The sequence below is a fragment of the Dipodomys spectabilis genome, unplaced genomic scaffold (genome assembly GCF_019054845.1).
Source record: "Dipodomys spectabilis isolate Male_0828 unplaced genomic scaffold, ASM1905484v1 ptg000043l, whole genome shotgun sequence".
NCBI lineage: Eukaryota > Metazoa > Chordata > Mammalia > Rodentia > Heteromyidae > Dipodomys > Dipodomys spectabilis.
The window spans coordinates 12,363,122-12,388,798 of NW_024870720.1; the positions used below are offsets into that span (position 1 = coordinate 12,363,122).

At 37.0% G+C, this 25,677-nt stretch overlaps 1 protein-coding gene across 1 annotated transcript; it reads right to left on the reverse strand.

Moving 5' to 3' along the window:
• Positions 1 to 13,499: 13,499 nt before the first annotated feature.
• On the reverse strand, positions 13,500 to 25,263 carry Commd8 (COMM domain containing 8). The gene is made up of 5 exons (XM_042678438.1): positions 25,157 to 25,263; positions 21,610 to 21,765; positions 19,124 to 19,276; positions 16,279 to 16,434; positions 13,500 to 14,344 (listed from the first exon to the last, which is right to left on the reverse strand). Exons 1-5 carry the CDS (start codon positions 25,220 to 25,222, stop codon positions 14,324 to 14,326), a joined length of 552 nt encoding a protein of 183 aa, XP_042534372.1. The 5' UTR covers positions 25,223 to 25,263; the 3' UTR covers positions 13,500 to 14,323.
• Positions 25,264 to 25,677: the final 414 nt, after the last annotated feature.

Here is a 25,677-nt window from a genome sequence, read left to right on the forward strand (position 1 = left end):
GGATATTATGTCATAAGATGTGTTTCCATGCAAACTGGCAGAGAGGGTGGGTATATCAGGAGAAATTCAGAATATACACGCAATAGGAAATAGGGATTTGCTTCTTAGAAATGTATTGACTAGAATAGTATCTTTTTTAGAGATGAGAAACAAGGAACGTGGGGTTTTTTAAGCATTTTAAGTGCTAGGAGAATATACGCAGGGAGTCATCATTATGAGACATTTTGGTCCCAAAACTTTGCCCACCAGGATCCACCATTAATTAAGAAAAAGGCTTTGTTTGAGCTAACCTGATTAGTCAATTAAGTACAGAACACAATGTGCTTATTTTCTCAAAGCTTCTTTTAGAAAGCTTAGATAGAAAATGTAACTGTTGGCAACCATAATTCCCCAAGAAAGTCTCTGAAAATGTTCTCATAAAACTAATGTAAATCCAAAAATGCTATTTTCTGGAAAAATAAAAATGAAGAGTTTTGTGTTTCTATAACAAGAATGTTTTATTCAACTAGAAGAGGTCTAACAGGTTTTGGGGTTTTTTTTTTTTAGGCAAGTTGTTCCTTTCCCTTTATTCTTTCATGTGGTATGAGTCCTTGGTATATCAAAGTGTTCACAACACCTCCAATTACCTCTGAGATCCCTAGCACATCCTGGACTCATCTCATTAGAAATTTCAAGTGGAGAAATTAGGTTCATTTCTGAACCAGTTGGAAAAGAATCTCATTCTCCTGAACAATTCTACTTGCACTTTCTGTTCTATAGACAATCAAAACATAAATCAGTTAGAGAAGCCAAATAACATTCCTCATTTGCCTTAGGTATACAGGGTAACAGATTCCTTCATTTTCAAGAGTCCCAAGCAGTCAAAAGATGAACAGAAGTGAGTCCGCATTGCACCTGCCTCTTCCTGATTTTTGGGTTTCCCTACAAAAGAAACAGGAAGATCAGACATTCCCCAATATATTTTTATATGTGCAAATTATCAGGATATAAATGTGTTTGCACTTAGCGATTTGGGGCTTTTGTAAAAATAGATCATCTCTTCTGTCTCCTTTATGCTAACCCAATGAATTTGATTCCTCTTTTTGTCCTCTTCTTTCTTTCTTCCAAGCATTATTAGCTATCTTTCTTATAAACCGCTGAACGTTCCAACTTCTTTGGGCATATATTTCATATCCTTCATTTAATTCACAAATCAATTATCTTTGTTAATTTTTCCAATTCTTACCTATATCGTCTTTAAAAGGTCTGTGGAGACAAGGTAATCAGGCCCAGATTCTTCTGAACTGCCTTGGGTTAGTCTTACTTTCTGCTTTTCTGTTCCTTATGTAAAGATTACATGTTTACATAAATCTTTTTCTCTTCCTGCTTATTTCAGACTAGACTGGAAATAAAAGTAATGAGCTCCAACCTGTGGAGGATAAGGTCATGTTTTGATGATAAGGTCATGTTTTGATATTATAATAGAATAAATTCAAACTGTACTATTTCTTCATCCAACTTGTCTATCCACACCCTCCTTTAAGTCTTGACTATACACCACTTAAAAATGTATAATTATTACCTTCCAGGAGGTTTTCTCATTCAATTATCACTGATTTCACACTGTCCTTTTGGAAAGTAACTTACTTCATCCTCTCTGTATCTTGTTACAAGTTCTACTTCTTTTTTAATTTTTATTTTTCGTATCTTTAGTTTTGTACAGGAGTTTTTAACTCAACATGTCTATTTATGTGTATGATGCATGTTGGCCAGTGTCACCCACGACCCCTTGCAGGTCTTCTACTAGATGTTAGAGACGGTCATTGAACAGATTATAGTCAAACTGTCCAAATTAGCACCATAAAATTATGTAAAATACCCGCTTCCTCCAGACAGTATTACAATACACAGTCACACTCCAAAAAGTTAACAATAAATGAGCTACATCATAGAGACAGAAAAATATAGTGGATGCTTGAAGACACCTTGGATTGAGCATTGCTTTTGTGCAATGGAAAGGTGTTCGGCTCCAGACATGACACCACATGACTTCCAAGTTCTTTGAAGGTAATCTTAGAGAGATTCATTTATATGGGACTTTCACAGAATGATACAGGAACACTGTGGCTGCTAACATAGCCCACAAACTTGATCATAATGCTTATAGCCTATCTTTGAGAGGAAGCCATCTGGCATCAAGTAAACTTAGCTGAATAGTTGTTCATTTTTCCTTAAATATACATTGAATCTATTGAATACACATTTTTACTATTTTTAATATTTTTCTGTTCTGTATGACTTAAGAGCATTTTCAAGACAGTCTCAGACAACATTTATCAATGTGATCTGATCTCTTTTTAAAAGTGGAAGACATAGATGTCCTCAAAACCTTCTCTGTAATTAGCGAAGGAAAAGCCATGAAACCCTCTCTCATGGATTGAAAAGCCAACTTACAAGCACCACCTGAGCTTAAATGCTGTCACTGTGCCCTCTGTAGTCCTGAATTCCACTGCTATCTCTTTCTCCATTCAAGGTAGAGTCACAGGTACTGTTGATATCTCAGGCAAACTTCCTCCCATCAAGTCAGAAAAGACTCCCAGTCTCTAGCATCTGTTACTCACTTTCCTTGCCCTTGCCTGCCCCCTCCCACGCTCACTCCGCAGTTAAAGCTGCCAAACATTTTAGGTACAGCCAAGGCAAGAATGAAAGTTTACTTACTAAATTATGGCCAATCTATCCATATTCTTAGACATGTCTCCCCTCCTTTCCAGTCTTGAACATCGTCCCAGAATGGTTGCTGCATAGATGTTCTTAACTGATATTTTCTCACTTTTTTTTTTTTCTGATTAAAGATACCTTCCAACTCCAATCTTGCACAATTCTTCTGAGAGCCTCCTGACCACTCCAAATTTTAAGGCTAGTTGTAGAAAATCTTCCCTTCTATGTACGCCAGTCTGAGTGGGACAGCCTCTTCTTTGCACACTTGACTTCATATTCAGCCACTGCACTTCAAGCATCTTACAAAGACTACTGTTTGAACCTTCCCAGGTAAAGGTACATGCACTGCTCTTCTTCAAGTAGTAAGTGAATTGCTTTTTCTGGTTTACCACCCTTTTAAACTAGAAATGGATTCACACTCAATAGTATCACCTTAAAAACAGTAGACCTGAGTGTCTTTCAGTCTAACCAAGTTGGGGTTAATACTTAATATTCCGTATATCAGCCAAGATTCACTCAGGTGCAAGTAACAAAAGATACAAGTAAAAGGAACTTTTACAATCAGAATGATGTTATCTCATGCAACCATGAGCTCAGAAGTAAGGTGAAATGTGGGTTGGTTATTTCAATAGTGCAACAACGGTGTCATCAGGAACCCAATCTCTTCTAAAACCATTTTCACCTCCCACGGCTGCATATTCATTATCAGTAGCAACTATTGTTATAAAACAGCCATATACCATCCTTCTCACATAGTCATGAGAGGCCGGAACAACAGTGAGCTCTGCCTTGAATCTCCTTTTAAGCTCAAGGAAATTTTGCTTCAGTTGGCCTATTGGTCAGAGTCAAATTATATATCTATTCCTGAACCTGTCACTGAGAAAATGGAATTATCGTGATAGGTTTGCAACATTGACTACCAGAGCTTCCCAGTACCAAAAAAATAATTAACAAAAGGAAAGAATGGCTTTGGGGGTAGACATCTGTGACTCTCACACTTTGTCTAAGGTGCTGAAGGACATTTTCCCACATATAATGATTTGACCTTCACTACAACACTATGTATGATGATGGCAGTGCCAATGTCAAGAAATAGAGGCTCAAATTGGTTAATGAATGTCCCAGTATTTGGCAGCTAGTTACTGACGGAAGTAGTCATTCTCAGTTTCTCTCAGCTCCAAAAGCAGAGTTTTTCCTCCTTTCCTACACTGTTTGGATTTCATTCTTTTTACTTTAAGCCTGATCCCAAGTTCAGGTAGTCTAAAGAAAGATGGAGAGATAGAGGAAAGAAAACACTTCCTGCTCTCAACCAACTAAAACTGTGTCTTTTCGGTTTTGGTTTTCCTTCTCCTCCATCCTCCTTTACTCCCACCAAAGTCTTTCATTATTCTCTTGAGAAAATGTAGGAAGAAAGCCTGCACCACAGAACAGCTTTCCATGGGCCCCAGTTTACATTATTGTTAGGGGACCATATGTCCCAGTTTGTTTAAAACAATCCTTGTGTATACTTATTAACAGAACCCAAAATGTCCACTTTAAGGAACAAGTTCTATGATTACTCTACTCATGGAGTTTCCATAACTTGAATGGTTCTAAATTTGGATCAGTAAGCTTAATATTAATACGTTGTAGAAAATGACTCAGCTCCTTCTGATTATTCACTGCCACTAACTAGTCTCTCTGCCTTCATCATGCTCACTGTACTTCTTGTTCTCCTTTATCAGCTTCAAGAAAAGCTGATCCCCACACATCACTCTCTATCACTCCGAACAGCTGCACCTCATCCCAAAATGTTCTTATTGTCTCTGAAGTTTCACACTCTGTTTCCACCTCTCAGATGTTTTCTCCGTGCCCCATACTAATGATGGCTTATGGATCAGGCCACTAGTATCTACAAATCTATCATTCTCCTAATTCTTCTAGCCATTTCGTCCCATAAAAATTTTTGTATGTATTGACAGCAGTTTTATAAACATTTTGACTCCCTAAATAAAGGGCTGTCCCTAAAATTAAACACCCCATTTTCTAGTTCTCTTGTACTGTCCATAGTAGTGTCTACATAGGCCAATCTAATGACTTTCCATAGTAAATTCAGCAATAGAGAACATTTCCATAACAGGCAGTATACTGGATTATAAATAATAACTTGTTCGGCAGATAACTTCTACAGTCACCCACAAATTATTTTTTTGTCCCACAGAGTGTAAGCCTACAACCTCTAAATGAATTTAAAATGCAGTCAGAAATAGAGTTGAACCTGTGTAACATCAGGCAGAAGGAGCAATAAGATTTTTCCCACAGGCAAGTTCAGTTTGCTGAGCAATATAATATAACCATTAGAGTCTCATATAACCATTAGTCCATTCATTTTAGCAGTTGAATTTTCCATCCTACTTACTACTACTTTTCCTACAGGAAAAAAAAAAGTCATTTTTCGTTTCACCTTTCCCTTTGTCCATGTTTGCCTTATTTAAAAGCCTTTTGTATCTAGGTCTATAAGGTGTCCATCAAAGATGGAGCTACACTGTATTATTAGTAGAACATTCCAATGTGACTACAAATCAATACTCTTAAAGGGTATTACACACCAAATTCAATTTCTGCCAAGATATAAATAGAAAGTTTAAGACTACCTAAGGGAGATAGTTATTCATACTCATCACTGCTTCTCAAGACAAAATATGTAAAGTCCTCCTTATAAGACCCTTTGATTAGCACTCTTAATTCTGTTAAGCATAAATTTTATTTATTTGCATAAACATATAATTTGCAAACCTTAGCTCAGAGTGGCAATCAGCCAACTTCATACTATTAGATAGCATGCTTTCTTACATTTATTTCCAGTATCAACTCAATGTTATGTTTCCTACATCTTTTGACTCACTAGATCAACCTTAAAAAATATTTTTTGACAGTGTCCTGAGACATTTTTAGAGAAGCCTGCTTCATCATTGTAGTGTCATTGAAAACAGAGTTATATATCCAAGTGACCTTTCACACTAAGAACATCCATTACTTTTCTAAGAAGGGAATGCTTAGAGTTCTATACATTAGTATTTAAGTGTTTCGCTCAACTCTGTATTTTTAAAGAGCGCTAATAACCTTCTTGACAAAAACTATTACTTGATATAATTACAAGGTTAAAATGGAGGTCTTTGGAAATTCCCAGTAATGTATTTACAAAGACCAAAAATGTTTTTGTATTTTAAAATAATCTTTCATTTTTAACTACCAGAAAGTATTTTGTGCCATTGTACATTGTACATTGCTAATGTAATGCAATGTAACTGTAAAAAGCTATGGTGGAAATGAAAATTGGTGAGTTTAACGTTCCTTTAAATATGATTAAGATGGTTTTTGAAAGAACAGCAACTGGGTTGAGCCTAGCTATCTTGTAAAATTCCCCACCTATCCATCATCCCTGAATAATTACTTCTCTCCTCTTGACTTTATCAAAACAGACTGAACTCTAGGCAAAGACCTTCACACAGTGATTCCAGAGATTTAGGAAAGCAAAACTCATTAAACTGAAGAATAGGATATTGCCATATCCTGCCAGCAATGGAACACTTCTTTGGCTACCACTTCACCTAAAAGCCCAATAGAATTTTTGAAAAATTGGCCAATCCACTCACCTACTACTTTAGTCCACAGCATCCTGAACTGAACAGTTATGGCTTTCAAAAGCAGGTGCTACTGAGAACACCGAGAGAAACCCCCACCTTCTGTTGCCTCTCAAAATCCGTTATGCTAAACTCACCAAATATATCAGAGGATGTTAAAAATGTGTTCTCCCATGTGTTTTCTTCAGTCTCCAATAATCAATTTTGCTACCGACCTTCCTACCAAATGTGATTCAGCTCATTCATATCATGATTGTTATTACACACTTCTTGTAAATAAATGCCTATAGCTCTTTATTTTTCAGACACAGAACTTCTTTCCTGGCAAAGAAACATAAACAATACTTTTATGCTCTTCTGCTCTTTTGTCATAAGCATTTTCTTTCTTTCATAATCAAGTACTATTTTTGTATACCTATCAGACCACTAAAGAAACTCCCTGGCAAGAAGAGTATACTTTCTGGAAATGTAGATTTTTTTTTTTTAATGATATTAGGAAGGTTTTAACAAATGCAAGAAAGGAAGGGTCAGACTCCTTTTATAATTCAAGTTTTCTATTTTGTATCACGATATGCTGCATTTTCTGATTGGAATTGCTGTTCTGTCTAATAGTACGTGTGATTTTCCATAGTTGCTTTTTACATCTGAAAACAAACTTTTCAAAAGGTATATTTGTCCCCTTTCTGTTAGGGGTTTTATTAAGATATCCTATCCATTTCATTACTTTTTCAATGTGTTTGATGTATGTGACATTATGCCTTCATTACATCAAAAGCTATCTGTGGACAAAAATCCATGAAGCCTGTCAACTGTGATTTATACAAATGAACAAAGGCATAGATTTCCCTTTCAGCAGTGAATTAGTGGGTAAGGATCTATTCAGTGGCCTCTGATTCCTGACCCTTTTTCCTTTCATGGCCTTTTCTATACCTAATCATTCACTGATTAATTGTATATTCCTGTAAAATACAAAATCAATGTACATGCAATCAGGTATGAACACAAGAGATGCTTGTGCTCTCAATTTCAGGACTCACACATACCCTCCCAGTCATGAGACTGTCGTTCGCTATATATTTTTGTTTACAGTGTGGCTTTGCTATTAAACACATATTTGTTTGCTTTGGTATTATTACTTTTAAATGTTGTAGCAAAAGAAAAACTGACAACACATTTGAAAGGCTGGTGTCAAAAGCCATCAGCTGTAACTAATAAAAGTAATTGTGCAGCTTTGGAAATGTAGTTTATTGCTGTAAATATGTACAATTTATGTTGGCTTATTTCAAAAACACAAATAAAATTTTTTAATTACAAACGCTTACACATAGAAAGCTTACTTTGTGCTATGTTTGAAAATATATGAAGTTTCATGCATAACTTTCCATAACCCTTAAAAATGTTCAGCATTCTGGAGAGGACTTTTATTATAAAATTTAATATGAAACTTATTGCCTTTGTTTGGATGAAATTCTTTGCAAGATTATAAAACAACTGCAGGAAAATATGCCAGCACCTTTTTCAGGAGCTTGTTTCTGTACCATTTTTTTTTTTTTTTAATTAAGAAACATAATTAGGAGCTGGGAAGGTAGCTCAGTGGTAGAGCGCTTGCCTTGCATGCATGAGGCCCTGGGTTCAATTCCTCAGCACCACATAAGTAAAAAGAAAAAAGCCGGAAGTGGCGCTGTGGCTCAAGTGGTAGAGCACTAGCCTTGAGCTGAAGAGCTGAGGGACAGTGTCCAGGCCCAGAGTTCAGGCCCCACGACTGGACCAAAAAAAGAAACATAATTAACTGGTGGCTCATGCCTGTAACCCTAGCTAGTCAGGAGGCTGAGATCTGAGGATCATGGTTCAAAGCCAGCCCAGGCAGAGAAGTCTGTGAGACTCTTCTCTTAATATACTACTAAAGACGACCCAGAAGTGGCACTGTGGCTCAGGTGGTAGAGTTCTAGTCTTGAGCAAATGAAGCTCAGGGACAGCACCCAGGCCCTGAGTTCCAGCCTCAGGACCAGTAAAAACAAAAAGACAAAAGAAACACACTTTACAAACATTTGAACAAATGAAGTGTTTATAATATAGAGAAAAACAGAAGGAAGTCTCCTCATGGTTTTTTTTTTTGTTTTTGTTTTTGTTTTTTTCTGGTCATGGGGCCTGAACTCTGGGCCTGAGCACTGTCCCTCAGCTCTTCAGCTCAAGGCTAGCGCTCTATCACTTGAGCCACAGCACCACTTCTGGCTTTTTTCTTTTGCTTATGTGGTGCTGAGGAATCAAACCCAGGGCCTCATGCTTGCAAGGCAAGCGCTCTACCACTGAGCCACCTTCCCAGCCCTCCTCATGTTTTAAAAAAGATGCCTAAAACAAACTTAATAACATCCATTGTGACAGTCAGTATGTTAAATTTCTCTTAAAGTCTCCACTCTAAATGTAAATATTAGAGTTGGTCTGTTTGTCAGTCTTCCTCACATTAAGCCCTCCAACTTCCAAACTCTCTCCCTCCAAAAAGAATGTGTTAATAAAATAATGAACACACTGAAGAGTTCACTGATCCATTACTTGATGGTTATTAGAACAGAGTTCCAATAGAATCCCAAATTCCAGCAGACACAAATTCAATAATCATCTAACAAAATAACTGCAAATCACCACTTTATGAGCTGAGCTTTTTGAAGTATTTCATATTGGCAAATATTTCCAGAGCAGTATGTTATGCAATGGGAGAACTAAATGGCCATCTAGTTTTATTTAAATTAGAAAGGAATAAATATTTATGTAATCCACTTAGGATTTGTTATAGAAGACACTTAACATTCATGTTAAACATCTAATATTTTCCTAAATAAACAAAAAAAAGTGTGGATTAATTCAGCAAGTAGTTAAGAATCATGACTAAGTACCCAGTGGATTTCGCCTGTAATCCTAGCTACTCAGGAGTCTGAGATCTGAGGATAAAAGCCAGCCCATCAAGAAAGTCTATGACTCTTACCTCAAATTAACCAATGAAAAAAGCAAGAAGCAGATACATGGCCCAAACAGTAAAGCACTATCTTTCAGGGGGAAAAAAAAAAACAACCAAGGACCCCAGTACCACACATTGTTAAGGGCAACAGGAAAAGGCCAGGTTACTAGTATCAAATGAATCTTCTTGGCCTCAGAGGAAACAAAAAGTTCAAACAAGACCAATTAAATAAATAAAATTAAGGAGAACTACCATATCTACACATTCACAAGGATTATAAAGTGAGAAAGTGCAGAGCCAGAGACGTGTGAGGGGATACATCGCAGGCTGTGTAGGCATGCATCTGTGCTGTCACTAGAACCCAAGAGATTTCACCTCTGACTACTGCATCATGTCTTTTACGATTCTAAAAAATCTTCAAACAGGTAAGTTTGGGGCAGCTGCTAACAAGAGAATGAGATTTGCAGCAGCACCAGAGAACCTGTAGTACCATAGATACACACCAGAGGGAACAAGAGATTTTGGACTTGTGATAAACCCACAAATGCCTCTAAATAGGAACATATACGCAGGTTGAGATAACATATAAACAGGTATACATGGGTATAATGATAAAAAGGTCCCCAAGAAGATACAGCAATTATAAATTTATGTGCACTTAACGTAAGTACACAAATATATAAATATTGACAAAAATGAAAAGAGAAATAGCAAGCCAATATTGATAGATTCCGGTACCTCCACTTTCAATAACAGATATAACATGCAGACAATATGAACACTCCCATAGGCCAAATGGACACTAAAGCTATGTATGCAACATTGTATAGGTAAATATAATTTTTTTGGTCAGTCGTGGGGCTTGAAAATATAAATTTTTAGAACACATTTTCCTCATCAACACTTGGAACATTCTCCAGAAGATTACATGTTAGGTCACGAAAAAATCCTTAACCAACTTAGAAAGACTAAATCTATAGCAAGTCTCTCTTCAGATCACAATGGAAAAGAAACTAGAAATCGATGGCACAAGTAAACTGGAAATTTCATCAAAATGTAAAAATTAAGCAAGCTACTCTCCAACAAATGAGTTGAAAAAAATCAAAAGGGAAATTAGAAAATACCTTGAGACAAGTGAAAATGACAATATACAAAAACCTACTGATAAAGCAAGTATCACACTGAATTTTATAGCACTGAACATACTTATAATGTTTAAAGACCTCAAAATAAGTAACCTTATATCCTATGACAACAGTAGGAAAACAAACAAAAAAACTAAGCAAAATTAACAAAAGTAAAGAAATAATAAAGATTGGAAATGATTGAAATAGAAAATTTTTTTAAATAAAAATTTTGAAAACAGCAAAGCTGAGAAGATTCTGATAATGCTAGAGACTATTATAAACAATTATAATATAGCAACAACTTGAAAAACCCAAAGAAACTATTTAAATTCTTAGAAAATCACTAACTACCAAGGCTGAATCATGGAGAAATATGAAAGTCTACACAAATATAGGGAGAGTGAGTCAGCAATCAAAAATCTACCAACAAAGAATGGAGCCAGATGGCTAAGCTGAAGAATCTCAAAATATTTGACGAATTAAGCTCTTCTAAAAAAATTAAGAGGAAGGAATATTTCCAAACTTACTTTATTTGGCCAACATTACCCTGTTACCAAAACCAGGTAATGAAATGACAAGAAAACTGCAAGCCAACACCCTTACCAAATAAAGATACTAATAATCTCAACAAACATTAGCAAGTCAAATTCAACAGAATATTAAAAGAATTGTACTCTATAACCACATGGGATTTATCCCTGAGAAAATCAACTAATATGTTCTACCACATTGACAGAACAAAGAAGTGAAAATATCAGTTAAGTTGCCAGATACAAAATCCACTTTTAAAAAACCCAGCTGTATTTGTGTATGTTAACAATAAACTATTTTGAAAAGGAAATTTAAAAACACAAAACACAATCTTATTTAGAATAGCAATTAGAAAGAAAACACTACAAATAAACTTAAGCAAAGAAATAAGAAAAAAACCCTTTAGTGAGATTATAAACTGTGGCTTAAAAAAAAAAAAATTAAAGAAGACACAAATGGAAGACAGCACCTGCACAGAGATTGGAGACTTCTGATTGTTGGAATAACTATGGCACTTGATCAATAAACTCAGCGTATCCTCTACCAAAATCCTTATAACAGTCATTTTGAGGGAAAAAAAACTATACAATTAAAAAAATTGTTGCAGTACCGTAAGTGAACCATAACAGTCAATAAAGAAATCCTTGAGAAAAAATGAAGGTGGATGTCCCACACTTCCTAACTTCAAAACATATATATGGGCCCAGTATCTCAGGCCTATCCTCGTAGCTACTCAGGAGGCTTAGGTGGGAGGATTGTTTAAAGCCAGCCCAGGAATAAAAGTGCAAGAGACTCGTATCTCCAATTAACCAACAAAAAGTCAGTAAGGCAGTGGTTCAGGTGGTAGAGCACCAGCCTTGAGCAAAAGGCTAAGAAACAATAGGCCCTGAGTTCAAGCCTAAAAAAAAAAAAGAAAGAAAAAAAAAAGATATAACATGGGGCATTGGGCATTGGTGTTATTGGTGTTTCATACTTGTAATCCTAGCTACTCAAAAAGTAGAATCAGGAGGACTGAAGTTCAATGCTAGCCAAAGCAATAAGCGTATCTAAAACTTTGAATAAATCTGAAAGGTTTTTAAAATTAGGCTAATTTACAGGAGAAAAAAGAATAGACAATTCATAGACTGGCATCTCTACAAGGCTTGTATCTAAAGGTCTTGTATTAGGACATATAACCAACTCCCAAAACCCAAGACTATTAAGTTAATGAAGAACCCAATTAAAAATGGGCACCAGCTCAGAGCAGAAATTTCACTGAAGTGTAGAGATGCAAAGATGTGTGTTAAAAGATAGTTAGTCATTAAAGAAATGAATATTAAAACCACAGTGAACCACTACTACACTTACGTTAAAATAGTGGAAATCAGAAAGACTGGCCATACCAGAGTTTGACAAGGTGGAATAAAAATTCTCATCTTATAGTGGGAATACAAAGTAATAAAAATCACTGCAAATTTGACATTTTCTTGAGAAAATAAATATTAACCTACCATGACCCCAATATTTCATTCTGAAGTACTTTCTCCAAAGTCAGTGAACGCTCAAAGATGTATACACACGAGTTCCATTCTGTATACGTAATAACCAAAAACTTGCAACAGCCAAAATATCACTAGGTTAAACTGTAGCTTAACTCTAGCATAGAATAATTCTCAACAATAGGAAGAAATAAATTCTTAACACATTGTTAAAACTCAAAAGGACCCTTAAAGATTCTAGACTTTTTTTTAATGGTGGAGTCAGCATGCAGAAGACCTAGGTGCAATCCCCCAGCACAAACAAAATAAAAAATGAAGAAAAAAATAGTCTTGATAAGTGACTGTGGTGAGTAATCTATGATGAGTGGAAGGTTAAAAATGGTTACCTGAGGGCAGGAGGGGGTAAGGGAGGGAAGACAGAGGCTACAGAGGAGCAGGAGAAAATTTCCAGAAGTAACTATTTTGGTGGTGATATTTCCACAAATATCTGTACATCAAAACTTATCAGACTACACTCTGTAAATAAGTATGCCAATTAGATCCTAATACAGCTGATACAGCCAACTGAATGATACAAGAACAGGGTATGTTTCCTGTAAAGATTCAGGATAGAAGACTTAAATTGAGATGAGATTTCTAGATCAGTGTTATTCAAAGGACCAATTTGCAAAGTGTTACTGGTCCATTATGACCCAAGGAATTTATTTAAGAATCAAAAGCCACACTAAGCATGCTGTTTACTTCAGCCGATAAAACTTTTCATTACCAAAATCTCTTCATGAAGAAAGCTGTACACTGAAAAACATTCTGGCCTGAGCTCCTTTTCTAATTTCCAACCTATAACGAATAGGTCATAAACCAGCAGTATTGTACAGACACCTTGTGCGTAGCACTGTCTGGATCACACTCAGATATTTATTCAGTCTCAGACTACTCTCACCTGTATGATGAGAACAGCAGTAACTGCTCTAGACATCTCAAGGAACAGGCTCAAGCTTTAAGTGAGTTATAAAGCTTACAATTGGAAGGTGTTGCTTACTTATGCATTATTAATGAATTAAATGAAAAGTCATTTGAAATAAATCAATCATAAAAATAAAACATGTTATTTTTATTTGTTCAGAATGTTTATTTTTAGTGTTAGCTAAGGTTAAAAATTGTTTTTCAATGAATCTGTTAACATTTAAAAGACTCAATATTAATTTACAACAAAAATGATCCTGCAAAATCCTGACACTTGAGTAAAAACATACACACTGTACAATGGCATCTATCTTTACATCAGAGTAGTCTCCCAGTCAGACACAGAACTGGCAGAGAGAACAATGTCGTTTTCATTTTCCCATTTCACACAAATTCAGAATTTTTTTTCCTTGTTAATGTCTACCAGTTCTCTACAAAATTTTACACTTTACAATCTTTTCTTGAAATATGAGAAAAGATACAGAATCTCCTGAGTTATAAATGTAGCTTATACCTTCTTTAAAAAAGTTACTTTAAATATCACAAATTAATTATATATCATAACATGTGTCTCTAATATTTGCATAATGATATAAGCAACATTCAAGTACATTTGTGCTTTCTATATTGACATTACTTTAGAACCTATTTTTAGCTTTCAATTAGACTGTTGTAAGATTTCCCACATATTTAATAAATGCAGATAAAACAATCATTAAGAAAATATAAACTGTTACATAGCTTTTCATCTTGCATTTTTTGCATTCCTATCAACCATATAATCTCTGTTCTTTAAGGACAGTGATGGATTTTTATCTTTTTCGCATCAGCACTGCTGCTCTCTCAGCCTGGAGAGCATTCAACCACAGCAGGGTGTTTGAACACAGTCTTCACTCTGCCTTATCCCAGGTAGCAGTAACATCTAAGCATGTTGTTATCCATAATTTCCAGCTATTTCAACTGCAGGACCACCTTAAAACACAAATTAGGGGAAGACAGATATCAGATTAGACCAGAATGGTGGCCCAATATGCTAAATGAAATGTTTTTTTAAAAAAAATCTCTGAAGGAAGATGAGTAACAATCACAGTAAGTGCTGGCATTTACCCAGCAAGATCTGTGTCTCAGGTTATTCAGCATCATACCAAGCTCTACCACATCCACTTCCCATCTGAAGGGAAGCCAGGCTCGAGCTACCTGGCATTCAGACCAACCATTAAGGCACCAAAATGTGTGAGTGACTTCAGGTTATGGGAAGAAGCTAATGTTTATCAGCGTTTTTAGAATGTAGAATTGAGAAGACTGATAGTGGCCAGGGAGACAGTTAAGAATATCTGAAATCTAAGCCAGGTGTCAGTGGCTCATGCCTGTAATCCTAGCTACTCAGGAGGTTAAGATCTGAAGATTGAGTTCAAAGCCAGCAGGGCAGGAAAGTCCGTGAGACTCTTATCTCCAATTAACCTCCAGAAAAACGAAAGTAGAGCTGTGGCTCAAGTGGTAGAGCACTAGCCTTGAGCTGAAGAGCTCAGGGATAGTGCACAGGCCCACAGTTCAAACCCTACAACTGACTAAAAAAAAAAAGAGTATCTGAAATGTAGTTGGTGATAATTAGATTACTGACAAAATGCTAAAGAAACTACATAATAAAGATACACACACACATACATACACATTTTTTTTTTCAGGTTGTGGGGCTTAGGTACTGTCCCTGAGCTCTTTTGCTCAAGGCTAGCTCTCAACCATTTTAACCCACAGCCCCACTTCTAGTTTTTGAGTGGTTAATTGAAGAGTCTCACGAGGACTTTTCAGCCCAGTCTGTGTTTGAACCACGATCCTCAGATGTCAACTCAGAGTAGCTAGGATTACAGGCATAAGCCACTGGCACCTGGCTAAGATAATTATTCTTATTTCACTCTCACAGTAACAATTTTTACTGTTTAAAAATTACTTTTCAAATTTACTAAACACTACAAATAATTACTGTTATTTACCCACTGCCTTGTAACTGTGAAGGTTTTAAACATCCATAAGTTCTATCTTGTCTTCATCTAACTGTGTCACAACTACAGTCATATTTTATTGCCTATATTTAGAGCATTATAAAAGCGAACTTTGTCCAACTTGTCCAAACTTTAGTTCTTGTCCATTCAGAAAGATATCCTTTTTCAAGAATCAGAACTTTATTTTAAATCAGAAAAACTATTTGGAATCTACTAATTTCATGATCTTAAAGTTCAAATATATTTTTTTTTATTAGATCTGAGACCAGAACTTGAACTCAATATCTGATGCTTTTTCACTTAGTGGCTAGTGCTCTATCAACTGAGCTATGACTCCAACCCCTATTTTTATTAATTATTATTAGAATACAATTATTATTATTTTGAAAATGACTACCTGATAAATTATATCCCAAACCAAGTAACTGAACAATAGATGTTAAAATTCAGTATCTAAAACTATCAATGAAATATTTTTCTGTGCTTGACATAAAGTATCAAAGAAATTAAAATATTAGAAGGGAATTTATATGCATTTCTTTTATTGCCCTGAAGGTATTAATCAAAACTTAAGACATTAAAACCATATAAGAGCCAGGCACCGGTGGCTCACGCCTGTAATCCTAGCTAACTCAGGAGGCTGAACTCTAAGGATCACTGATCAAAGCCAGCCCGGGCAGAAAAGTCGGTGAGATTCTTATTGCCAATAAACCACTAGGAAACCAGAAGTGACGCTGTGGCTCAAGTGGTAGAGCGCTCACCTTGAGCTGAAGAGTGCAGGGATAGCACCCAAGCCCAGAGTTCAAGCCCCACAACAGACAAAAATATATATATATATATATATTATAAAACATATATATATATAAGATATATATTATATATATATGTGAAAATAAACATAAATACCTTATTAGCTGCTTCCAAGGAAGTGATTAGATTTTGGAGCTCTTCTTTACTCATTTCAACAGAATATGGTTTCACTTCACCATTTTCTTTAACATCTAGATGAAGGCTTAAAAGTGGCATTTGTAAAGTAGCAATCTTGTCACTAGAAAGTGCAAGCTGTTTGAAATTTAAAAATAATACTTAGTAAATAAAACAGACATTAAATATGCATTGGTGCTTAGTAACAGTACATTTCTTAAAAAGTAATGTTTCCCTGTCAAACACTGAGAAAAGCAAAAAAAATAAACCAGTATCAAAATAACACATGTTCAAAGGGTAGGAACAGAAAGGGAAGTGAATACAAGAGAGAAAGGAGATAAGAAAAAAGAAGTCAGCAGTTTCATGGCAGAAGCAAACATAAAAACCTGAGTCAGTCCAGCTACAAGATACTCTTTTGAAGATCATAATAATTTTTTAAAACCATAAAAACTCTGGGAAGTACTGAACAGGTGGGTCCAAGGCATCAAGAAACTGAATTCTTAAGGAATGTGAAAGATAGTTTTGGTATGAAGATGACTGACTAAAAATATTGGTAAACTCTTAGAAATTGAGATATTTAACTCACTATCAACTAAACTATTAATAAATATATTATCAAGATACCATCCTTAATTAAAAAAACAAAACACAGCTACCTCATTTCTTAGCTCTGTCACCAGAGAATGGAGAACTGAAAGAATCTGGAAGAATTGAAAGAATCTAATATTTATAGTACTAACACTTTTTTTAGAAAAAAAGAAAAGCTCTATAGCTTATAGATGACAAAGAAGAGCTGATTTTCCCATACCTTTGTTTGGCGTGCTACTTCTTTTTTTTTGGGGGGGGGGGGGGAGTGTCCAGTCGTGGGGCCTGAACTCTGGGCCTGGGCACTGTCACTCAGCCCTTCAGCTCAAGGCCAGCGCTCTACCACTTGAGCCACAGCGCCACTTTCGGCTTTTTTCTTTTTGCTTATGTGGTGCTGAGGAATCGAACCCAGGGCCTCATGCATGCAAGGCAAGCGCTCTACCACTGAGCCACCTTCCCAGCCCAGCGTGCTACTTCTTAAAAGAATTTGTTGTGTAATGGTAAAGACACATTCCCTAACAAGTAACCAAAGGATCTCCCTGTGGCACTACAGAACCAAATCCTTCTCCACATTTCCTCCTCCTTTCAACCCAAAACAGGACTCATAATGTTTGAGATTTGAGAGTACTGCCTCCAAACTGGTCTATCTTATGGGTGATTCTCTTCAATATCTCTGTTAAGTGGTTTCTCAGCCTATGCTTGAATTCCACCAAGGAGTATATTACTTCAAGAACAGTTTAAAACCATAACTGTTACCCATATAATTGTAAAGTATATACCTTAACCCTTGTCTTAAGTCTCTGGAGTCATTGAACAAAAATCTATTTCCTATCCAAATAAGTTCAATCATAACTGTCATAGTTCTACTAAGTTTTATCTTTTCCAGAGACATGAACTCACATTTTTCAAAGAAATTTCATGACTAAATTCCTGGTCATTCTTTTCCATTTGGGTTCTAATTTGTTTAAATGTGTCTTAACTAAATAGTTCACAAATAGTGTCTCTCTTCTACTTGTATACTTACAAAAACATATTTACTTAAATGAAAAATCCTCTACATTATCAATAATTTCTTTGCTTCATTTGGTTCATCAGTATAGTGAGATAAAAATTTTTATTTTATGATGCTGATACATGGCCTTGTACTCTTGCTTGGCATTTTCACTCTACTTGAGCCACACGTCTACTTCCAGCTTTTTTTTTTGTTTTTGTTTTTTTGGTCAGTTTTGAGGGCTGAACTCTGGGACTGGGCACTGTCCCTCAGCTCTTCAGCTCAAGGCTAGCGCCCTACCACTTGAGCCACAGCACCACTTGCTTTTTTCTGCTTATATGGTGCTGAGGAATCAAACCTAGGGGCTCATGCATACGAGGAAAGCACTCTACCACTGAGCCAACTTCCCAGCCCATATTTCCAACTTTTTGTACGTTAACTGGAGATAAGAATTTCTCAGACTTGTCTATCATGGCTCTCTTTAAACCTTGATATCTGAGGATATCTGCCTCCTGCAGTAAGCATGAGCTACCAACACCCAATGATAATATCTCTAGTTTTGTTTCACCTTTAGCTTTGATAAGCATAACATTCAAAAAAGGTTAAAGAAGAACTGGCCAAGATAAGAACCAGAGACCATGGCTAACATAAATTCATCTGTTTTTGTATGGTTATTTGTCCAGTTATGAACCATGTAACTGCTCTTTTCCCAACTTTTTCTCCACTTGATCCACGAAGATTATATGAGGCATTATATACAAAACACAAAATCAGGAAATGTAAAGTATTTCTTTTTTCTTAATCTTCTAGTCTAAGTACTCTTTAAAGGATGAAAAGCTAGAGAAGAGTTGCTCTTGATTAGCCCTAATAATCATGACCTTCTTTTCAAATGTTTGAAAACTGCTGTTTTAGTAACACATAGTTTCCTCATCGAAGTAATATCTCATTTAGCAATATTGAGAAAGCTAGGAATATAGATAGCCCTAGCCAAAGATACTTGTCAGATACAAATTCTACCACCATTATGACTTACAGGTCTAGTTAAAGTTACTATCAATGCAATGTTTTTAATATATAGTTTGAGTTTGTCACTTTCCTATGCCCAAATAAGTAAAAAACATGCCTTTTAAATTATCTTTGAGATTTCTCTGGAATAGTATATTCTCAAAATAACAGAAACCTTAGGTACATGTCATAAAAAATATTTTATATATAATTCAAAAATATATATGCTATTAAACAGGTTCTCACCTTTAACTGCCAATCAAAATCCTGTAGCTGAGCAGACGAAATGTCAACTATTTCTCCTAATAGAGCCTGCTTGATTTCATCTTTCCTACTTCTCAAGCATTTCATAATAGCTTCTTGATGAAATGAATTTAACGGATTCAATTGCTGGAGTACCTATAAAAATAAGTGGTTAGAAAGTAACTGAAAGGAGCATCTTGCTTAAAATATAAAAGTTTAATTCCACTCTCCTTTCATGCATCTTTAAAATGAGTCAAAAAAAAGAGAAATAGTTCAATAACTATGAAAAGAAGACTTGAACATGAGTAAGGTTTTAACAAAATTCTGCAAAAGTTAAAAAAAAAAAAGGTGCGTAAGGCTGGCTGACAAGGCCATATGAATATGAACACACCTGAAGAGCATAATACAATGTCACATAACGTCACCCTTAAGGTCACAGGTATATAAGAAACAGAGAAAGGAGGCCAAAGGCTATTCAACAGAACCATCTGACAACCATAACTTCAGGCCTAAGTTCCTTAAAAATATATAAAACAAAATGCAGCAGCTCTAGAAAGAGAAATAGGTCCATCATTAGAGATCTTAACACAACTCTCAATAACCTACAGTAACAAAACAGTAAGTTATACAAGAAATTAAAAGCACTATCTACTTTCCCTATTTGACATATAGAATACTCAACACCTGTAGGATACACAGTATTTTTACATGTGTATAGAAGAGTCACCAAAAAATGGATACATTGAGCTGTGTATCAAACTACAAAGGACTGAAAAATACTGGTCTTATTTTTTATTACTGTGCAATTAAATCAGAAAATAAAGTCCAAATATTTGAAAAATTAAGCGACTCAATACTAAACAAAGAAAGAAAAACAATGTCTAAATTCTTTCAGAGAACAGATAAAGAAGAAAAAACTTCTCAAATTCACTCTTTGAGGCCAGAATGAAAGTTGATACCTTGATAAGGACATTACAGAAAAGAAAAATCACAGGCCAGGATCACTCAATTAAAATGCAACTATTTCAGACAAAATACTGATGTATCAAACTAAGAGATACATAAAAAAGATTATACTACATGACGAAGTAAGATTTATTCTGACAACACAAGCCTAGTTCAGAAAAAAAAATTAATGAAACCCAATATCCACCATTTGCCTAACACACAGGAGGTATTTTTACTTTTTTTTACAAAAAATGTTAACAAATGTTTAATCACTTGGACATGATAAATTATACAGGACTTTAGACATTCACCCACTGAGACCAAAGGAGGATATTCTTAGGAGAGGATCACAAAGCTCAATAGTGCCGGGCACCAGTGGCTCACGCCTATAATCCTAGCTACTCAGGAGACTAAGATCTGAGGATTGCAGTTCAAAGCCAGCCTGGGCATGAAAGTCTGTGACTCATCTCCAATTAACCATGAGAAAACCAGAAGTGGCACTGTGGCTCAATTGGTAGAGCGCTCCTCTTGAGCTGAAGAGCTCAGGGACAGTGCTCAGGGCCGGAGTTCAAGCCCCACAACAACAACAATAAAAAAGACTCAATAGCTATGTATATATTATCATATAAAACAATATTTATCAAAATGAACTCCAAGAAATGGAAACAAGGTTTTTTTGTTATTTTGCTTTATGTCCTTTTTTATTTGTCACTGGTTTTGTTTTCTCTACCTTTTGTCTTATATGTAAGTTTATCTATTTTGGGGAGGCCAAGGGGGAGCACAGAAATGGTGGATGAATAAATGCAGCAGTGATACTTGACATTATGTTGAAATGCCATATACAACTTGGTGGGGGGTGGGGGGCAGGTCAAGAAATAAAATTTAAGAGAAAAGGAGAGAAGAGGTGATGCTATTGAAAAATGTACTCATTACCTAACTTATGTAACCAAAACCCACCTGTACATCACCTTTATAATAAAATAAAATGTTAAAAAATGTTTAATCATGGTAATGGAAATATAGATATTAGTATATAACTAATGCATATTAGTTATATAACTTCCTATATGCTTTAAATGTTTTACAATTTAAAGAGTCACCAGGGAGCTGTGGCTCAAGCTATAATCCTATTCAGGAGGCTGAACTTTGTTGATGGAGGCTCGAAGCCAGTCTGGACAGGAAAGTCTATGCAATCTCCAACTAGTGCTAGAAATGGAACTGTGGCTCAAGTGGAAGAGCACAAGCCAGGTAAGTGGGTGAGGTGGGGTGGGAGAAGAGTTGTGGGGTACTAAGGGACAACACTAGACCCCAAGTTCAAGCTCTAGCATGAGAACAACAACAAAAGGAAAATCCTGGGAAAAAATAATTTCACAGGAACATTTTCCACTCACAATTAAAAAGTTTTAGTTGTTATGTAATATATACATAGTACTTCATGATGATGATGATGATGATGTCCTTTGTATTTAAGAGTACCTAAAGCCTAACTTTTAAAAAGTCTAGGTATTATTATTAAGTATAAACATTTGGAGTGAATTTACCTCTTCATCAGATAAACTTTTACCAACTACAACTTTGAAAAACTTGGTAACATCTTCTAGAACAGGTGTCCATTCTGCAGAATTCCAGATGCTGTGATAATCCTGGTAAAGCGGATAAGCTCGGCCACAGATGCCATCAATTATTTTGTGGAGAAACTAGAGAGAAAAAAGACATAAATGTACTTGTAAGAAAATTTATACAACAAATATATCTTTTTTGTAACAAGCAAATATCCTAAGGAGCTCCTGTTATCTGCAAGAGCTCATATAGAAACAAATATTTAAGATTCTTATTAATAACTAGAACTCTACAAAAATACATATAGCTCATACAGAAACAAACATTTAAGATTCTTATTAATAACTAGAACTCTACAAAAAAAACATGTTTTCCAGTAATATGTCCACCTTCAGATACAAAAGTAACTTCAAACGTACAATTATTTTGTTCCAACATATCTGAAAGGAAGATGGCTTCAAATCAGGATCCCTGATATCATATCTACATAATAATCTCAAATAGAGTCTAACTTTTACATCAGTGTTTCATTATAACTCTGTAAAGTTCATTTTGCTTTGTCTCTATTTTTACAATCTTCCTATTTACTTGTTCTGCTCCCCTTCAAGAAAGTTCTCAATATTGCTCTCTTCCTTTTCTACATTCCTTTGTTCTATCCTACTTTCCATTTTCTCCTTAAATGCTCTCTAGGTTTGTTTCCTCAATGTACAATGAAAATCCCCTTACAACGTTGTATGAGTTATGTAAGAACATCAGCAAATAATTTGTCACATTCCTGGCATGTACAAAGTATTTAAATATTCTTACTCTTTTTGTTTAATCATGGAAATACTAAATTCATTAAACTAAAACAGAACAACAAAAGGAAAACAGAAACATCTAGAGCCTCAACCATTTCAGTCCATGGCAAATACACTATAGGTCAGACAGGCAAGTATCTAGTTTAATGCCTAGTTTGGAGACAATAAAACACTTCAAGTATTTTCTGGAGGAAACCAGAGTAAAAATAAACCCAAAAAAAGTCTGTTCACTAAATATTCTGAAATAGGAAACAAATCTATATAATTCCCTCAAAAGTTCATCTTTTGAAATAGATAAGTCAGACTGTCATACTCTGGTTTCAAGTAATCAAATATTATGTGCCCATCTTTGAGAAACACAAGGGATATTTCAGCATTCTTCTGCATTAGCTTAAAATATATTATTCATATCAGTACTCCCATGATGCAAATCTCCAACACATATTATTTGAAACCTACTACACCAGAACCAGTCTAGGTAAGGATTCATTTAACTATCTTTCATGAGATATTTGTATAACCATTTTAGTATTAAGTCCTCCAACTTTTATTCTGTGGATCATATTCCACTCCATTTTAAGCAATCATTCTTTCCCTGAACCACACATATGAATTCCACTTCCACACTGTGGCTAATGCATAATAAAACAATTTTATGAAGGACCTATCAACCAACATACTCCTTTTAAATACACTGAAAGCTTTCTACATACATTCTATTTTATCCCTTTTCCTCCTAAAGCAAAATGTACAACTCAAAAAAAATGCTAACTTTTCTGAACCTTTTATTCATTCATAAGAATGTGAATACTTTATTGCATTTGTGTAAACAAGGTAATGGGAATATAAACAAAAAAAACTATCATTCAGGAACTCCTAACTAGGAAATAAATGCTACACAGGTGTTCAATACAACTCTATGAAGTACTGGGATTATTCCCATTTTACAGATAAATAAGCTAAGAATCAGTTAACACCCTAACATAACAGAGCTGTAGTTTATCAGTGAAAAGCAGACATATTAATAAATGAAGCATAGACTTTCATCTGTTTTATAGACTATCCATTATTTTTCCATGATTTACCAACAGTTTGAGAGAGATAAAAGAAAAGTGAGAACAAGGGAACTGTCTTCAGTTAACATTCAAAAGAGCATGGGGATCTAAAATATTGAAGACACTCAAAATGTAAAACAGTAAGGAGGTAAAATAGGTATGGCTCAAGTAGTAGAGCACCAGCTGTAAGTGAAAAAGTTCAGCAAGAGCACAATTGAGTTCAAGCCCTAGCACAGGCAAGATGTATTTAATAAACGACTTTGTATGCCAGAGATTATTCTTTTAAAAAAGGACTTGAGTGGTAAACTGCTTGCCCAGTAGCACAAGGTCTTAGCACAAGGTTCAAGCCCTAACACCGTATCACATACATACATGCATGCATATATACATACACACACACACATAAAAGAAAGGTGTGGTCTCTATTCCCAGCTAAGGAGGATCAGATGAGAAGGCCTGGGCTCTCTGGAGCTAAAGCTTGAGGCCTCATCTGAAAAATAAATTAAAAAGAAAAACACCTGGAGAGTGGTCCCAAGCAATAGAGAGAGCACTTGCCTCCCAAGTTCAATCTCCAGAACATACATACATACATACATACATACCTAAATACACACATACATAAAATGTAAAAGAGCTGTGAAAAGGAGGGACTGTAGACAAAACCCAGAATTGCAGATCCAGTGAACAAGTAAGGGTAGTAGTACCACCAAGCAAAAATAAGGGGTTGGCAGGAGCAGCTCAGGCAAGCACCCAAGGAATTTGAGGTCGCTTTGGCAAAAGCCTGGATGTCAGGGAAGAGAAATGAACTGGACCCACAGATTCAGCAGTAGTCCATACCTATGGTAGAAAGGGCTCAGGGCCTTCCTTGAGAAGTGGGTGGAATGAAAGCAGGGCGGGGAGAGGCAGTGGAAGGCTGTCTACGGCCCTCAGTGACATTTCATCTTGGCCCCTTACAGTACTCCAACCTGGGCCAACTTGAGGGAAAGAGGGAAAAGTGTGTTTTCTCCCTCCTGACAGGGGTGAAGCCATTTCTCTCTGAACCTGGAGGACTCAAACCCAGACTTTTACCAAAAGATGCCCCCACGGGGCCACAGGCGTGGTCCCGCTTGTCAGGGGGTGGCCGCCCAGTTCCTGTGCCAGCCTTCCGTGACAACCTGGCTCCTGTCTCCTGTCTCTCCGGATGCTCCTGCACCCCCCACGCCCCCTCCACCCCGTACGCCCCAAAGGACAACGGACAGCCGCACAGTCCCCTGGGAGTCGGTCGTCCAGTTGGTCCGCTCCCCGGGCAACTTCCGGCCGCCCTCAGGGCACAGGCTGGGCTCCGATCCCCAAAACCTCGCGGGGCGCCCAGGGGGCTTCCTTGGAGGTTTGGGGTGGATGACCCAACGGCACGTGGCGAGGGCGCCGCGGCCCCCGACCCCACGCCGGGCGCCGGCCAACGCGGTGGCCCCCGACCCCACGCCGGGCGCCGGCCAACGCGGTGACGCCCGCGGGCACCCGGGCGCCGGCCAACGCGGTGACGCCCGCGGGCACCCGGGCGCCGACCGCGCGCCGCCCGCCCCGTCCCGGCCGCCAGGCCCGGCCCAGGGCCGACGGGAGCGTCCCCAGCCCCCGGCCGGCTCGGCCCCTTCCTCGTCGCGCCCGCCAAGCCGGCCAGCCCGCGGCCCCCTCACCTGCAAGCCCCGCTCCCGAGGCAGCTTCTGCAGCCGCGACAGGACAGTCCCATCTTCCGGCTCCATCCTGCGCGACGCCGCGGTCTGAATCACGTGACCAGACCCGCGTCTCCACTCGGAGCGGCCTCAACCACGTGACTCTAACTCTGGTGGGCGGGGCTCAGGGGCGGGACTCCGATGTCCTAGTGCGCTTGCGCGGACGAGCCGCAGCGCTTCAGCGAGTAGATGCTTTCTGAGTTGGAGGGATGTTTTCTACACACGCTTTGCTGTTCCCTGTGAAGGCAGATTTACCAAGCTCGGAAGGTCGTTTGTGGTTCTACTGAACCTTCTCTTCACTCTGTAGAAACCGTCTAATAAGAATCACCGTATGTTGTATTAGAATAATCCCGGGGCCAGGAGTCCCAGAGTTCTAACAAGTCTCCTACTAAGTCATCCTGATTTAGACGCTAAGTCAATGGTTTACTGTAAGGTTCTTTATACAGATTATTCTAATAGAAACAGAAGGTATGGTTTTCATCCCC

Bases quoted from the DNA above. Each gene is read 5' to 3' on its own strand.
- Commd8 (XM_042678438.1), bottom strand. From the start codon at position 25,222: ATGGAGCCGGAAGATGGGACTGTCCTGTCGCGGCTGCAGAAGCTGCCT. The intron at 19,277-21,609 runs GTAAATTCACTC...TTATTTTTATAG, and splicing joins AAAGTTTATCTGATGAAGAG to GTACTCCAGCAATTGAATCC. The intron at 14,345-16,278 runs GTATTTATGTTT...TTGTGTTTTAAG, and splicing joins CCTTGGAAGCAGCTAATAAG to GTGGTCCTGCAGTTGAAATA.